This window comes from Psammomys obesus, unplaced genomic scaffold (genome assembly GCF_907164565.1).
Source record: "Psammomys obesus unplaced genomic scaffold, mPsaObe1.curated_primary_1811, whole genome shotgun sequence".
In the NCBI taxonomy this organism is placed as follows: domain Eukaryota; kingdom Metazoa; phylum Chordata; class Mammalia; order Rodentia; family Muridae; genus Psammomys; species Psammomys obesus.
Window position 1 is genome coordinate 8,897,046 of NW_026585797.1, and position 15,146 is coordinate 8,912,191.

A 15,146-nucleotide genomic window follows, 5' to 3' on the forward strand; every position below is an offset into this window, starting at 1 on the left:
TTTTTTTTTTTTTTTTTTTTTTTTTTTTTTTTTTTTTTTTTTTTTTTGCTTGTTTTTACATTTTCACTGATAGGGTTATATGTTGCTCAAAGATGGTGTCTGGGAACTCTAAAAAAATGAAACAGTGAAAATCACTATTGGAAAAAATGTGTATTTTAAAATGCTTTGGTAACAGAGTAATAGTTATTTGATTTCAAGATCGCCTCTGGTTTTTAAAATTACTAGGAGTCAAATTAATCTTATAATATTTAACTTCTCCATGTCTTTTAAGTTCTCAGAAGTAAAGATTGGTTGTTCTTTGGTGACACCAGGCATCTCTAGTTCCATAGAGCGGTCAAAGGGTTTGAATGGACACGTGCAGGGAAAATAGACTGTTTAAGGGCTCAGAAGTAAAGATTGGTTGTTCTTTGGTGACACCAGGCATCTCTAGTTCCATAGAGCGGTCAAAGGGTTTGAATGGACACGTGCAGGGAAAATAGACTGTTTAAGGGCTTCATTCTGTGTGTTGGTGCAAGTGCTTTAGCAGTAGGTCCTGACACAATGTCCTGTTTGTGACTTGTAGCTAAGATAAAGTGTTCACTGTATGATACCCGGGGAAATTTGGGGTGAATGAAAGGGTAAAGGGAAGGGAGAGACTGAATAGCGTTGTAGTGAGGAAAGAAGAAAAGGTTTGTGTAAATAGAATGTTGAAACAGAAGACACTCGCCAAGACCCCAGTCCAGGTATGATGCCTGAGAACTGGTTTGCCTGCTGTCTTGTAAGCCAGTTTGATGATGTCAGAACTTTCTCATCAGGTCTGTACAGGGATATACCTGCTTTACTTGATTCTTTGTTTTTCAGCTTAAATGTGATACCGTGGTGACTGCCATCAGTGCTGGTCCAGGGACGCTAAATTTCAAAATAAACAGGGAATTATTAACAAAGGTAAGAATGGTTTATAGTGTAGTCTTCATGCTTCCACGCTGTGTAGCTACAGGGATCCTCCAGCCCTAGAACTTGTCATGCCTCCTCAAACCCTGTGCACATATGACTGATTCCTTAGCCTGGAGTGCAGTCTTAAGTTGATGCATGATCATCCTTCAGTTTTAACTTTCTTGGTCATTGTCCTTGTTTGAAATGGCCAGTGTTCAAATCTAGGGCCTTTCATGTGTTTAGGCAAGTGCTATATCCACTGAGTTACTACCTCCGTAGACCCTGACAGTCAGTGACCGATCGGCCACCATGGCCCTGTTAACCTCTTCCTTGCAGAAGCCTTGCTGTTTCACACTTCTTGGACTGCTGCAGCTTGTGCTCTAAACTCTAAGCCACGTGGGGTTTATAGCATCTGTCTTTCCCACTGTCCTGTCTCCGTGTTTTGACATAGATAACTGTTTATTGAATGAATGAGAGCCACGTTGTTTCTACTCCTGGCAGCCTATAATTCATTGAAAACACAAGGCTTAAACTGGAGAAATTGTGTGGTAGCTCTTTTTTTTAATGAAACAGTGGATATTAAAGTAAATATTAATACAGCGAGAACCAGAAAGTTCAAAGATGCCAAAATCACGATGGCCTGAAGTATTGGAGAAATCTTTCAAAGGAGTTAGATCACGCTCAAGTGAACACATCAGAGAACGGGTGATCCTGCATAAACAATTACATGAAACTTTTTAAAGTTATATTACCTACTTTGCCCATTATTTTTAAAGAAATATAGATTGTAGCAGTCTTAAGTTGAAAATAATTATAAAGCCAAAACTTCTCTGGATAGGTAAGCCAGTTTGAGCTATGAGGAATGATTGAAGAAAGAGAGACACTGTAGCACTGTAGGATGTAGTAGGCTTAGCAAAAGCAGCTGGGCAATCAGCCTCTGAGGTTCTGACCGCCTATCAGCCACAGAAGCCCTTTTATTGATCATTACACAAAAGGTCTCTTATCTGATCTCCAATTTGTCTTAAAGAACCATCACCTAAGCAGAAACAGTCACTGTAAGAATTCCAGGTTTGCCAGGAATGTCTTATGACTGAGGTCACGCAAAGGCTTTGAAACTTAGGAAGAGCAGCCTCATAAATCTCAGATAACAATCACTGATTATTCACTTGAAGGCTAACATGGCCATTACTCCACTGTAAATGCAGGTGCAGTGGCTCTTCTAAACCTTTGCTGCGTCTCTGAATGCAGACTTTCTCAAGGATTTTAATCTCAGGCCTTTGCTCCTCGGTCCTTACTTCTTCTGAGCAGAGTTAGTGCTGTTTTCACATCATTGGGATTTTTTTTTTTTTTTAAGTCTCATTCTGAAGTAAATCAGCTAGCCAAAATCCACCCCAGAGAGGAAGACATTTATTTTTGAGCATGTTAAAACAGTACCTACCGTCTATTGGTGTACTCATCCCCCAGACCCTTATCCCCTCTTTTGCAGGGCCTCAATATACAGGCAAGGCCAGCCTCAAGCTCAATATAATTTGAAATCATTCCATGGCAATTTAAAAGCCACTAAGTTGCTCATTTGCCATTTTTAAGTGGTGCTTTTCTAGTTATTTTCTCAGTTTTATGGAAGTAGAAATGAATCTTGCCAAATGTGCCTTCCATACTTTAAGACTGTGACAGCAATATTGTCCTTCTTTTGTTCTTCCTCATATTGTACCTGGAGGTGGAGGGGAGAGGATAAAATTTTTCTTTAAAGCTACTTTGGCTGAAAGAGGTAAGGTTTATATTTCTAGGAAAATGTATATATATATATGTAATAATTCAAAATTTTAATGGCCAAAAATGTTATACTTTATTTCAATTAAGAAATTGTAGAATTTTACCTAACTTAAAGATGGCCAGTTGGATTGGTTACTACAAATATATCCATGGCTAGGTAAGGTGTAATATCTAAAGATGTAAAGAACTCTTACTTGGGTACCACACTTAATACTTGTCAGTAGCTTATAATCATTTGTAGGCGAATCAGTAACTTCTGATGGTACTTAATTCAGTTAAGAGGGAGAATAGAAAACATGGTTTAAATCAAGTTCCATTTGCATTTTATAAAAATACAGGCAAAACCTTATTTTCTTAAACATCTGAAAAAAATCCATGGTATAAAATCATATTTTTTATTTGCAAATCCAGCTTTGTATACTCTGCCAAGAGGAGGAGGAACTGTTATGCCCAGATCTTAGGGTCCCCAAACACCACCAGGAGCCAGACTAAGTATGCAAGAGCAGAGAGCTTTAAACTTCTGGCTTAAGCTCGTCTCTCCGTGGTCACCCACAAAATGGATCAGATAGGAGAGCCCTCTTCCCCACCCCCATCCCGCCCCTCACCCCCGCCCAGCAGATGCATGGCAGGGTTTTTATTGGGGTTTGAGCAAAGACGGGGAATTTCCAGCCTAGCAGTTACACGATTAGGTAATATTCAGCAAGGGCAAACTTGTTACAAAGTGATTGGCTAACTAACATAACTAACATTGAGCTATATATCTATAGACCTCAGGAATATTAGGTATTTCTATGCCATGAAAGTTCTGCTACAAGGTTTGTAGGCTTCCCAGCACAGATGCCCCACCCTGAGATAAGATACCTTCCCATTCTTGTGGTTACCTCAAGGCTATTCCTTGGGTAGGGAATTTTATGATCTTGTTCCTGGGACTGATAATGTGGGCGGGACGGGGGGAGGTGTCAGGCCTGGTCTTCTCAGAACTGTTTTGTGACTTCAATTAAGTAAGTTTTGCCTATGAGTAGTGAATATATTCAATCGGCATTTACTTTGAACTCAAAGGAATACTGAATGGTTTTTATATTAAAGAATTGGCCAGGCAAGTTGGAGTCCTGTTGGCATAAGAAAACAGTCAACCAGTAGAGTTAGAAAAGAGAAAAGATGTAAGTCATCTATAAAAAAGGATGGTGATAAACAGAAAGTAACAGCCAATCAAAGTATCCATCAATTTCCTTACGCTCCTAAAATAGAAATGTAAAAGACTTTAGTTCTGATTAAAACCTTTTATGTACCAATATTTGCAAGAGTGCAGCTTACATTTAAACATGCATATTGGTAAATATACTAGATTTTAGTGATTTTATCTATTGGAATATGATGAACAATAGTACCTCCTTGATACTTTGTAGTTAAAAAAACATTCACTTGAGTCAGGCACGATAGTGTGAGCCTGTAATCAGGAAGGCAGAGGCAGGCGAATCTCTGTGAGTTTTAGACCAGTCTAGTGAGACCAGGACAGCCCAGGTTACACAGAAACCCTGTCTGGAAAAACTTAAAAACAAACATGCAAAACAAAACCACATTCATTTGTAATTGATACCTTCTAGAAAAGAGAGAGAGTTAGTTTTATTTAAAGGTGTAGCTCCTGGTAGGTTGAACGTGCTCTATTGAATTAATTAGACTCAACTGGTTAAAAAAACAAAACAGTGAGTCAGGGCCTTACTGTGGAGCCTAGGCTAGCTAATAACTCAGGATCATCCAGTTTTTGCCTTCCTTCTGAGTCACTGGGGTTACAAGCATGCATCATGTGCCATAGCTCATTTCTTGACTGTAGTAACTAATAGTGACAATAAAATTCTTAACATACCTACATTTTTTAAGGCCCCAGATGAAGTTAACAATGCAAATCCAACCGAAAAACAATACTTTATAACAGTAATTTCAAGTCAAACTATTGGGCTGTAGAGGTGGCCCAGAAATTAAGAGTTCTTGCCCTTATAGAAGATCTAGATTCAATTCCTAGCATTCACACTGTGACTCACAGCCTTCTGTAGCTAGTTCCCAGGGATCCTGCCTCTTTCGGTCTCTGCAAACAACAGGCATCGTGTGATCCTTGTGTATATCTGCAACACTCATACATGTAAAAAAAATGAAAAGTACACATAAGAGAATCCTCTAAAAATGAACAGGTGCATTATAACCTATAGAGAAGCATTGCATGAATTCTATGAACTATGCTATAGTTCTGTGTTACTAAATAAAAGTTAATCTAGAGTACATCATGGAAGCTTCTATTGGGTTTTATCTTCCACTTGTAGAGCCAACAGGCATTTAATTACATGTTCCTATTTGTTCACTAGCTGTACTTGGGGCTTGAGTTATCACGGGAGCAGTATGATGACCTTGAACTTCTGATCTTCCACTTCCCAGGTGCTGAGGTTAGAACACAAAAGATTTTTAACAAGTGAGGAAAGCAGTCTTATCAACTGAGCTATTATGACCTTAGGAAAATTAACCCCCATGCTTTTCTTTCCTCCTTTATGAGCACAGTCCTCATCTCTGATGTTGTGAGGGTAAGAGAGTTAATATAAGTCCTCATCACTGTCTTTGGAACACAGCCTGCACTCAGAAATTCTAGATAGTGCTTCTGACTTGGGTATTACTATTTCCATGGAACTTTTGGCAGTCAGCCTTGTCTCACAAAGCTTCAACTTCCTGATCTCTAAGCACTGTCAATGGCTACTGTAATGTCAAATAGACTAAATTTATAAGCCCAGAGTAGCCCATCTGTATCATCTCACTTTATAAGTGTTCTGAGAGGACTTGGTAACAAGTGATGCTATGATATTGATACTGGAGCCGGTGCTGCTGACAGTGCTATAACATTCTAAACTTCATAATTAGAATGAACAGGTTAGTGACATTTTATTTTCAGTAACGTAGTGGTTAAGAGCTACCATTAAATCCCACTCCTATTTTTCAGGCAGTGTTGCAACAAGTAACGGAGGATGGCTCAAAGTATGGATTAAAAAGTGAGCTTTTCTCAGGTCTTCCCCAGGAGAGGATTGTGGTTGAATTCAGGTAAGTGACAATTGATCTTACCCAGCTGATAGGACGGGGATGAGTCCACCTTGGTGACTTTGCACTAAATTACATGTGGAATGTTGAAAATCAGTGACATCATATTATTTTTTTAGGTTCATTAAACAATGAATACAAATGACAAAAATAAGTATTTTATGTACCAGTATGTTTTTGCCGTTTCTTTTTTTAGACAGGATCTCCTGTATCCCTGGCTGGCCTTGAACTGGATGTGTAGCCAGTGGTGACCTTGAGAGTCTCTTCAAGGTCTCACCTGAGTGCTAGGTCTGTAAGTGTGCACCACCACACCAGGTTTATGCAGCACTGGGGTTCCAACACAAAGATTTGCACATTCAAGAAAAGCTCTCTTATCAACTGAGCTACATTTCCCTGACTCTCATTGTACTTTTTTCTCTTTGAGTTAAACACTGAATGCTTTAATATTTTTATTTATTATTTTATTTATTATTTCAGTGTGTGCATGTACAATACATATATTGGGGAAGCACTTTGTAGAGTCCGTTCTCTCCTTTGGCCTTCATTTGAGCTCTGAGGATTTAACACAGATTTCCAGGCTTGCTTTGCAAAATAATTTACTATCTTGTCAGCCCAAGTACCATGGGTTTTTTGGTTTGGTTTGATTTGATCTTGGTTGTTGTTGGTTTTTTTTTTTTTTTTTTTGGGGGGGGTGTTCTTCACAGCCCCAAGCTCCTAGAATAATGACTCATTAGATTCAAAATATTTTTGCAAATAGGCCATACATCTAGGCTCTTCTGACTAGCTCATAACTTAAAATAACCCATTTATTTTAGTCTACAGTCTGCCATTTGGCTGGTTACCTCTGCTCACATACCATGTGTCTGTCCTCTTCCATGTCTTCCTGGACTGAGGAATCTCTCATGCCCTGCTCTATCCCAGAATCCTTTCTGCATGCTGGATGTCCCACCTCCTATTTCCTGCAGGAGCTATAGGCCATTAGCTTTTTATTGATGGGTGATGCTTCCATACAGACACAAGAGATTCCTTCTACATTATTTAAAACTGGTTTTTCATTTTAATTGATTTGTGAGGCAAAATAATATAGGGAACTAGTATATTAAAATTTTAACATATTGGATAACTAAAGAACAAAGCCTTGTACTTGTAATTAGATTATTTTTAATTAACAGAAAAAACAACTTCCCGGATTTCTTGTCTTAATTTTTAGTTTTTATTCTATATGTGAGGGGGTTGTGTGTAATGTGGGTTCATGAATGTGGTATGCATGTAGAGATCAGAGGACACCCATGGGTGTTGGCCTAGCCCACGTTGTCTGAGAACAGAGTTTCTTGTTTGTCACTGTGTACACCAGACTACTTGGCCTGTGCATTTTCAGTGATTCTCCCCCATTTAATGCCTGTGCCACCATAGGAGCACTGGGAGTACAAACACAGGATACCACATCCAGTTTCTATGTGGGCTCTGAGAATACAAATATAGATTGTTATTATTTTGTGGCAAGGATGCTTTGTCCAATCAGTAATCTCCCTCTTCTCAGCCCCTGAATTTTTAATGTGATTCCAAGTAGTCTTCAGATAAATTTCTAATCCACTATAAATAAAGCCATCTAATGCTTACACTATCATGAAGAAGTCAAGAATGTAAAAGGAACATTAATATCTAACATCTTCACCATGTACCTGCTGTTTGACACCTCAAGAAAACTACTGGATGTATTTATCTTCCCAAAGATGAAGAATCTTGATGAACTACGTTTGCACGTAGAAGGATGAGACTTCCCAGAGATCTCTCCTTCGTCTGCATTGGTTTCTGTGGAGAGTGGGTGCACAGGCGTATACATACGTGCTGTGAAGACTGGATGTCAGTCTTGGCTGTTTCCTCAGGTGTTGTTCCTCAGGTGCCGTCTGCCTCGCTTGAGACAAGCTCTTTCACTTGGCCCAGAACTCACTGATTAGTTCCCTGGTTATCAGTTATCCACTGGGAATACGCTTTCCTCTGCCTCGTTAGCACTGATACTACAGCAGCAGATCACCAGGCCTGGCTTTTGTACACAGGTTCTGGAGATCAAATGCAGGGCCACATGCCTTCTGGGCAAGCAGCTTTCACTGACTGAGCTATCTCCCCAGCCCTCTGTGAAATTTTAAGGAATGATACGGATGTGTTTACCCCCTCATTTTTGTTACTTAGGATAAGTTTTTAAAATTTAGTTATGATTACAAATTCGGCAGTCAGAGAAAGAGTTTTCCAGATTGCACAAGTACTGCTGCCACCTAGGCAGGCATTGAAGGACTTAAATGTGTCCGATTTTAACAGAGACTGACTGTGAGATGATTTCTGTGTCCATAGAGCACGCATGTATCTTTGCTCTATCTGTGCTGTGTAATCCTAGTACTTAAATTGAATTTAGAGAGTTAGAGATTTGTTGTATGACAGAAAGAAAGAAGACTTCCAACGTCCACCCTCACACTGCATTGCAAGGACACAGGAGTTTTCTGGTCCTTGTGGGTACGGGGTGTAGTGCCGAGCTCACGTGTGCTCTGAACCAAAGCTGCAGTGGGTTCTGCAGTGCAGCACAGGCCAGCATTGCCAGAAGCACCTCAGATCCGTCATGCTTGTTTGGTCCCGAGCAGGGCTTCCAAGGCTTCTACCCCAACCTCTTTTGGCCCAAGAAACTTAAAGTTTGTATGTTACATGTACTTGTTTATATGTGTGGGAAGAGTGTTTGTATGCTGCTGCACATGTGTGAAGGTCAGAGGACAGCCTGTGGAAGTCAGTTTTTTTGTTTTTTGTTTTTTGTTTTTTCGGACATGTGGGAACTCAAGACATCAGACATCAGGCTTGTCAGCAGATGCCTTTACTGAGCTATCTTGGCCTGCCCAAGAAAGTTTATAAAACCATGGGCATATAGGTAAATAAAATACAAAATAGTCATGTAAATTAAATATTTAGTGATAAGATATCGTTCATTTTAAAACAATAGGTTACATAAAAACTTACCATTTGCTAATTTGCATACTAACATGAAAAATATGTTTATTTTTATGCAAAGAATTAAATCTTGGCTCAGTGTTTGATATTGTAGAACATAGAGCATCTGTCCAGCACTTTTATCTTCCTAATCTTAAATTTGCTTCACAAATGTAGCATTCCTGGGTATCATACTACTTTATGGATCACAGGATCAATGATTGTTAGTCAATGATAAGGTGATTCTTTTCAAATTCCAATTTATCCTTATTGTTTATTCTGATTTCTAACTTAACCTTTCTCCTGAATTGTCAAAAGCTCTGCTCCCTGATTATGTCAACCTATGGAGGAGTTATCTACTTCATTTTCAAAATTTTTGTTATTGAAATAAGAAAATATTCTTGTAATTTTTGCAGTTCGCCTAATATTGCCAAAAAATTTCATGTTGGACATTTACGCTCCACCATCATAGGTAAGTGTTCCCTTTAACAGAAAATATTAAACATGCCTTTGGGGATGTTCATTTATATGAGCATAAGTAAATGTTACACTGAGTTGGAAAGTTGGTTAGTGGGTTAAAAGCCAAAATTTATTTCAAAAGAAAAAGACTCAGAAATCAGTTTTAAATGGTACATATTGGAAAACTGTTATACATGTAGAAAACCTTTTGAAAGAGACAAAAATAAAAAATAGTCACAAAGTATTTCTGTGGGATTGTCAGAAATATTTCAGGTTATCTTGTTAATTTTTTTGTATTGAGACTTAACTAATTTTCAAGACTGAAAACTAAAATTTCTAATAGAACATTATGAATTCTAAAACTACTTGATAGCTGTAAAGCTTCAGAGTACAGTTTGCTTTTTTAAGTGTCTGTGTGGGGGTTGGGGTAGGTGGGTGGGTGGATGTTTGTGGGTATGTGGGGGTGGGGGTTGTGGGAGGAATCACCCACAAAATCCAGAAGAGGGTGCAGAATCCCCTGGGGTTGGAGTAGAGTGTATGGGAGCCATCCTGCATAAGTGAGGAAGTGAATTGTAGCGCGCTCAAATATAGCAAGCATGGAAACACTGAGCCATCTCTCAAGTCCTGCCCTCCATCTGCCCAAAATGTTCTGCAGTACTGTGATGAATGTATATTAAAGCTGTCAGTTAAACTGTCAGTTTTTATCTAACCCAGCTGGACCCAAATAATTGAGACAAAGACTTCAGTTTTATTTAACATTTCTTTTATGCACAATAACTGAGCAGTATTAGTCTATTGTAGCCCTCTATGCTAATCTAACTATCTTCCAGCCAAAATTCTCAAGATACTTGAATTTTAAAGCGTTCTCTAGTCCAGCTGTTTTCTTATGATGTCTCTTGGACCTCTCTCCTCATGCTCAAAGAATCTTTGCCCCTCCCCTTGCTGGAAACAGAAGTTGAGCTTGATTCTCTCTTCTGCTCAGTTATTGGCTGATCAGCTTTATTGACATATCAGAGAATAAACGGGGAACAATGTTTACATAAATGTGAGACAAGAGAATTCTTAGAATAAGCATTACAGTGCCATGTCCAAGTCACAACCAGATAGTGTCATAGAGAAATCAGCATTTGAATAATAAAAGGGTAATCTTTACACAGCACACAAAACATTATACCAGCAGTAATGCAATTCAAAACTCAGTTTAGGATTATGTAATATTAGAATTGGAGTTTATTAAGTATTTAGAAAGTAAAAGAATAAAAAGCAAAACAGAAAAAGAGACAAAGTATGTGATGGGGTAGAGAGAAAAAGCATAAAACCAAAACATAGTCAAATCAGATGCTCGAAACATTCAGCAGAAAGCAAATCCTTTTAAGATAGCCAGCTAGTAGAGTCACCACCTAATTGTCTCCTCAGCTGGGACTTCCAAGTATAAGAACAAACAGCAACAGCCAGAGGTAGTACCAAATCAAACACTTACAACTTCCAGTTGAACCAGCTCGTGACATTGAGGCAGTCCCCTGAGTTTCCTGTAGCTGAACCTCCAGTTTCTTTCCTATAGTTGCTTTTATGTCATAGCATAGACTTCTGTTGGAAATGATTTACCTTACAGCTCTTCGTAAAGACAGTATTTGTTCTCATAGGCTGCTACTCTTCCCTTCGTGTTAGGAGAACCAGACCATTATTAGTCAAAGAGCTGACAGGCTTGAATCTGAAGTGGGAGCAGTGACAGTTTCTTAGTGAGTTTGCAGATCACATGACAGTTTACTAACATAATGTACATATTCCCCCACTTAATGTCACAGTAGCCCTGTTCGGTAAGTATAATTAACTAAGAATAATGAGGAAGAAATTCAGACATAAGAAATAACTTTCCCAAGATCACATGGATAAAGTATTTGCGGCTGGGATCTGAAATAGTCCAATTAGGAGCCATATACATATATTTAGGTGTATTTGTGAGATATCAGTGTCCTAAGAAAAGTAGATGCACAATCTTGGTAACAGGTGAAGAAGATAATCCTTCATGCTGAGACTATGTTGGAAGGTATAGAAATATATATGCTTGCAAATAAGGAAGATGCTATACCTCAAATTGGGTTTGGGGGGATTTTTTTGTTTGTTTTGATCTTGTTGATTTGGGACAGGGTCTCATTTGTAGCCCAAAATGGCCTAGAACTACTGTGTAGCCCAGACTAAATTTGAACTTTTAGCAATTCTCTTGCCTCAGACTCCCAAGTGCTGACTGCAAGTGTTTGCCATCAAGCCACTATGTTTAAACCATGGAATTATATATTATACAATATAAATCGTTGCAGAGTTATTGGGAGGACTAAAAAGATTTTTAATTACATTGGCATGAGTGACTCCTATAGTGAGAATTTTGGAATTTTAGTTTTTTTGAAAACACAAAAATATGTTTTTGTTTTAATCCCCAGTATGGAAATATGGGTCTACTTTGCAGCAGCTGACTATGATTTGCCTCGTGCTCTGGCAGGGGCATGATTTTGCCAGCTACAGATGGTTTCTACAATTGTGTAACATATGAAATTGTGGGGACTTTTCATTGTTGTTAGTTGTTGCTTGCCATTGGTCGTGATTTGTTTAGTAGTTGTGCCCAAAAAAGAAACAACAAGGAGAAATTAGATATCCTGACAGCTAAGATCAAACTTGTCCCAAGAGCTCTCTTTCCTTTCCACTGTATCACTTTTTCTCTCATATCTAGTGTTAGGGGTTTGAAAGAGAAGAAGAAAAGGGGTAGAGAGAGGTAGAGGAAAGAAGAGCCCACAAGATAGCAAATACTTTCTACAACGCCCAAAAGTATCCCATGGATGTCAGTTAATCAAGGAAGGCTTTACCTCTTATGCCATCGCTTCCAAACTCTAGTGCCACTACCATAATCTAGAAACTGCCGCTCTTTATGTCATATCTTCTTGCAGTACAGGCAAAAGCAGTCACACCATATCCTGTCTTGGTTTGTTTTACAGGTCATGACAAAGCACTAGGATCTTTATTAGAAAGTGCTACTAAAGAGAGGGGGAAACCAAACAAATACTCCAGAGTTTCATAACTCTTCGTCAATGGAAAAACAAGCAAACAAGACAAATGTAACTCCTTTGCCAAATCTCGTGCAAAGTGTACCTTATAGTCCAAATATAGAGGATTTCTGGAACCCTAACTACAAGACACTCTGGGAACTGGAGAAGTAGATATTTAAGTTTCCAGCTTTGCAGTATATGAAAGCAGGCAGAAAGTTGAGTAGAACATATATTGAATGTCAAATCTGCATCAGCAGAACATGCTAATAAAGGCTGTTGAGCAGTGTGTGCTCTTAGGGAACAGGCTTGTGTGGGACACTTCAGTGCCTGAAAGGAGATTATATGAGCTAATTAGAAAAATGTTGGGGCTGAAGAGATGGGGCTCAGAGATTAAGAGTACCTGAGTTCAATTCCCAGCCACCACATGATGCCTCATAACCATCTATAATGAGATCTGCCCTCTTCTGGTATGTAAACACACATGCAGGCAGAATACTGTATAAATAAATAAATAAATAATTAATTAATTAAATGAATGAATAAATAAATATATATATATATATATCTTTAAGAAATACTTAGGACATAGACAAATTATACAGTCTTCTTTAGGATGCAGTCAACACATGTGAATGCAGGTGTCTTCAGAGACTGGGAGTGGGGGTGCACACACAGGTGTACGTGAGTACAAGCATCAGATCCCTTGGACCTGGAGTTACAGATGGTTGTGAGCTCCCTGATATAGGGGCTGGGAACCAAACTTGGGTCCTCAGGAAGAGCAGCAAGTAATCTTAACTGCTGAGCTACTTTTAGCCACCTAACTGCTGTATTTCTTGATTACTAAGATTCTGTTCTCTTCTTTCCTTCGAATTAGCTAAGAATAGAATTTATTCTAGAATGTATTTCTTAACTATAGTGATGTTAATGAAAGGTATGTTATTGTGAAAATGGTGGAAAGCTTTGGAATAACATCAGAGTAATTCCTTACTATATACCCACACATAGATAAACACATGAGTGCTTTTATAGAAAAGATTGGATTGGCAAGTTTGATTAAAAGGGATTTCTATGTTATAGCTTGATAGTAGAGAAGTGCAGTTTTAAAGCCAAAATGGATAAAAAAAAAAAAAAAGAATAATATTATATTTCATTTATGACTAGGAAATTTTATAGCAAATCTAAAAGAAGCTTTAGGACATCAAGTAACAAGAATAAATTACATTGGAGATTGGGGCATGCAGTTTGGTAAGTATATTTAACATGCTTTTCTTTTTATTATGTGGCTTAATTGTTTTAAGTACTGTGTCACTTGGTCATCTGTACAGAATGTAGACAAGATACCTGTTGGATAAAATGATATACTGTATCTGTGGTGCTAGGAATTAGACTTGAGGGCTCTCGTATACCCAGTACATGTTCTACCACTGAGCTGTATCTGCTGATACCTGTATTGGCTACATTTAAAAATGAATACACAGAGGGAAAATTCCAGGCCAGCCAGGGATAAACAGAGAAACCCTATCTTGAAAAACAAAAACAAAAAAGAAAGGGAAGAAGGAGGAGGAAGAAAAGAATAAAAATGAACCATCAATAAAACCTTTTAGATATGTTTTTGACATAAAGATTGATAACTGACATAATAACATTAGTTTTCAAATAACAAAGCCTATATATCCTGCTCTTGTCCCAGGTTGTAGTTGTCCTTTTAAATTAGAGTTATAGTCATCTTTTAGCAGTTTTTATTAAGAATATAAATAGTAACAGTCCTAAGTTTAAAACCTCATTTAGTAATTTTTTGTTTTGTTTTTTGAGACATGTTTTTTCTGTGTAATAGAGGCCTGGCTGTCTTGGATTCTCTTTGCCTCCCAAGTGCTGGGATTAAAGGCATGAGCTGCCCTCCCTGTTGTTTTTCTTTTCTTTCTTTCTTTTTTCCTATCTTTTTTTTTTTTGAGGTTTATTTTCTTTTTTTTTATTTTATTTTTTTCTTATCAGTTACATTTTATTAACTCTGTATCCCAGCCGTGTCCCGATCCCTCATTCCCTCCCAGTCCCTCCCTGCCTCCCTCATCTCCACCGTGCCCCTTGCCAAGTCCACTGCCTTTTTTCCTTTCTTCTTCTTCTTCTTTTTTTTTTATTTAGTAATTTTTTGAAAGCTCAAATTAATATTATGCATGAACTCTAAACAGACTGATAAACTACACCTGTCTAGTTGGCTACTATATTAGTTTCTTTTATTGGAAACAAATACCTTGTTAGACACAAACAGATTATCTTGTTTTCACCCAAAGAGCACACATCCAATGCAAAAGTTACCTAGCAAGACAATAATTTTGCAAAAAGGTACACCAGAACCCACACTAGACTAGTGAACACATGTGCCAAAATAGCTTCTTTTATCCTTTATCATGTGTCTTATCCCATTAGTCGGAGTTCAGTTTCACAATCCACTATAATTAGCTAATTGCCCTAAAGGGGAAATAGGGACCTTGGGCTGACTACCCAAGGTAGGAACAACGCTTTTCACACATAGCTGACAAAAGGAATGTAAGGAAAGGGAGGGCTATTTTGGCTCCTTACTTAAAAACTCTTGTAGTCCATGGTGATGGGGAAATGCAGCAGCAGCAACAGGAAGTGGCTGCTCATGCTGGGTGTACAGTCAGGGAGCGGAGTGCAGGTAGGAAGGAGAGCCAGGCTGTAAACTGCAAGGCCCATGCCCAGTGCGCCATTTCCTCTCGCAAGGCTCTCCCTCCACCAGGGAAGGGTCCAACAGGCTTTGATTCCACAGCAGCACCAGCTGGAGACTCCGTGTTCAAACATGAGCTTATCGGAACAGTTCACACGCTGCAGTAAAGGAAGTGTTGATTGCAGAGATTTTAGATTTTAGATTTTTGTTTGTTGTTTCTCAGTTATTCCAAAATG

The 15,146-nt window shown here is 38.4% G+C and overlaps 1 protein-coding gene across 2 annotated transcripts in view; it reads left to right on the forward strand.

Annotated features, from left to right (window-relative positions):
* The window catches only part of Rars2 (arginyl-tRNA synthetase 2, mitochondrial), a 68,932-nt gene that overhangs the window by 9,312 nt on the left and 44,474 nt on the right, over positions 1–15,146 (forward strand). For both annotated transcript variants that reach the window (XM_055599275.1, XM_055599276.1), the window contains exons 4-7: positions 841–924; positions 5,666–5,763; positions 9,147–9,202; positions 13,389–13,472. In XM_055599275.1, coding sequence (XP_055455250.1) covers positions 841–924; positions 5,666–5,763; positions 9,147–9,202; positions 13,389–13,472 — 322 coding nt within the window. The remainder of the gene's footprint in view (positions 1–840; positions 925–5,665; positions 5,764–9,146; positions 9,203–13,388; positions 13,473–15,146) is intronic.